At 39.5% G+C, this 2,500-nt stretch overlaps 1 protein-coding gene across 2 annotated transcripts in view; it reads right to left on the bottom strand.

Moving 5' to 3' along the window:
• The window catches only part of LOC138049840 (spectrin beta chain-like), a 62,666-nt gene that overhangs the window by 52,919 nt on the left and 7,247 nt on the right, over nt 1–2,500 (bottom strand). For both annotated transcript variants that reach the window (XM_068896292.1, XM_068896293.1), the window contains exons 8-10: nt 2,456–2,500; nt 947–1,131; nt 235–417 (exon numbers count right to left, since the gene is read on the bottom strand). The exon at nt 2,456–2,500 is cut by the window's right edge and continues 68 nt beyond it. In XM_068896292.1, the coding sequence (XP_068752393.1) occupies nt 235–417; nt 947–1,131; nt 2,456–2,500 (413 nt within the window). The remainder of the gene's footprint in view (nt 1–234; nt 418–946; nt 1,132–2,455) is intronic.

The raw sequence follows: 2,500 nt of genomic DNA, 5'->3' as shown, positions 1-2,500 counted from the left end.
ATCATCCTCATCCAAGAAGGCTAGAGAGTCTAACCATTTTTAGATAACATTACAAAGGCAGCACAGTTTCAGTTTCAGTTTCAGTCTTTCTCCTCAGTTATTTAAAGACCCCGAGTGTTGGTCCATCCCGAGTTTTGATCCCATAACCTCTGCCACAGTAGTCTGACGTTTAACAAATGGAGCCAACCAGATGACAGTCTTGTATTCTAAAACACAAGAGGCATATTTAATTACCTAATTAACTCCTCTCTCAGTGCCATTTCTCTATCATGTTCAGCACTCTCCATCATTTGCCACGCCCTGTTGACATCCAGCACAAGCCGTCCCTCAGGTGGAACATAAGGCTGCTGATTGTTGCCTTTCCTCTTTGTTTGCAAACTGAAGAGATGGGCCTCTATATTCACACGCTCCGAATATCTGAGAAAAACAACAAATACCCAGCATTGCACTTCATTAGCACAATAACTAGACAAGCTAGCACAAAGCTGAAAAATTGTAACTGGTTTTAATCAATTTTTAAAAAAACATGATGCCATAAATATTTGACTTTTAACAATTTGACAGCATGTCAAGGTTCTTGAATTTTCTTTTATTTAAAGAGTCCCCATCACAGACAGGGTTTCCAGTAAGAATGTAATTGAAAAAACTTATTTAAGAAGTAAGTAGCGAGGGGGCCGCAGGTGCCAAAGAGGGGTTTGGGGGCATGTTACTCTACCGTTACGTGATCAGTATTTTAGAAACCGCAAAGCCACAAAAATTTTATCACGTGATCAGAATTTTTTAACCGCAAACTGAAATCAACAGTCCGTGAAGTGGGCTGAAAAAAAGCCCTAGTCCAAGGATGTCTGAAAATCGATAGTAACAACCTCTACATCCGTTCCCTCAACACTCCTAGGAGTGTCTAACAATGTTTACAACGGAAGCATATCACTGAAAACATTCTCACTTTGGGGGCTTTTCAACAGTTCGGAAATGTTTGAATGCTGCCATCTCTCTTTGAACTGCTATCATAGATTTCTGAAATGGTCGACCAAGCTCAAGAATTTTGGAGTTGAGCCAGTTCAACAAATCAGCGACCATCATTTCATAATCTTTCTCCATCTGGTCAACCTCCATCAAGATTCCAAGGATCTGACGATGAGAGAAACAAAATAAATTTACCGCATAAAGAACCAGACACGTGTAATTTAAGTAGGTGGTCCAAAAGCTTAAACCTGTGCACCAGTGGCTCAGTTAGTTCAGCACCCGGCTGCCATGCAGGCCGCCACAAGTTTGTGATTCTGGCCGGACCAACACTCAGTGTCTTTAAATTACTGAGGAGAAAGTGCTGCCTTTGTAATGACACCTGAAAATGTTTAGAATCTCTAGTCTTTTTGAATAAGGATGATAAACCGTAGACCCTGCATCACAACCCTTCAATGTTGTCCCACAACCCTGTGACACACTATTCGCAAAAAATACCGTTCGGCATGGAGTTCATGGAGTTCCCGGTGTTGTGGTCTGTCCTCTGTGATATATATCATGGTTGCACAAGAGACTTTCAACTAGTTATGGCTCCTGAGCCCCTTGAGCATGGGTAAATAAACCATGACTGTGACAAAACTCTTCAAGTTAAGAAGCCTGTAAACTCCATGGCCTTTGCTTTAACGATGATTCTGCCAGCTGTTTATAATAAGTGTCTACAGGCGAGATGGATTTTTGCAGCTACCTTTTAAAGCTCTTAATGCTTCCATTTCGTATTTTGTGTATGCAGCAATTCAAAACGTTTTTGCGCATTTAAGATAGAATACGGCAATCCAAAAAATTGGGTTATGGGATTTGTCAGCTTCAGAGTAAAGGCTTTTGACTTTTAAAATAACACATAAATAGTTTACAGTTTAGTTGACTTGGATCAATTTTGAATTTTACGACTGATGAATCAGGAAGTGCATGTGGCATCAAAATGACTTGCTGCTGTGTTGAAGGGGCTGTCACGTTATTTTAGTGTGTTTACAGGAAATCTGAAAAATGGAAATGTGGAATTCCATCACTGATGATATTATCATGATTATATCACAAAGAAAAACGATCCTGAGCAAACACGACCTTTATCCAGGTGATTTGCCACAAACTTAAAACAAGTTGGGCAGATTTTTTTTCAAGATTGCCCAAACGCAACACATTTCAATCTTGCAAAATACTGTCAATCCATGCTTCTATTTCATTTTGCTGTGGGTTTTTTATGTTGTTCAACACTTTTACATGGTTTTTGCAATGTTTCATTCTACTTTTTTGGGCAGTTTGGGTGTCATGAAATTACATCACTTTGCGTGACATAGCTCCTTTAATTATTATCATCATCAATCTTTACTCACTCTCACTTGCAATATACATGTAGAACACTAGTTAACCAAACCTGACTACAAATACCAACTAATTTTATAATAATTTTATAGTGACTAGCCACTCTTTCCACCTTAGCTATGCGCCTTCCCCCGGTTTCCTCGCTCTTCATCTTGGC

This window comes from Montipora capricornis, chromosome 5 (assembly GCF_036669925.1).
Source record: "Montipora capricornis isolate CH-2021 chromosome 5, ASM3666992v2, whole genome shotgun sequence".
NCBI classification, from domain to species: Eukaryota; Metazoa; Cnidaria; class Anthozoa; order Scleractinia; family Acroporidae; genus Montipora; species Montipora capricornis.
The sequence above is the reverse complement of the archived record's forward strand: the minus strand, read 5'-3'. Positions and strand labels throughout refer to the sequence as shown.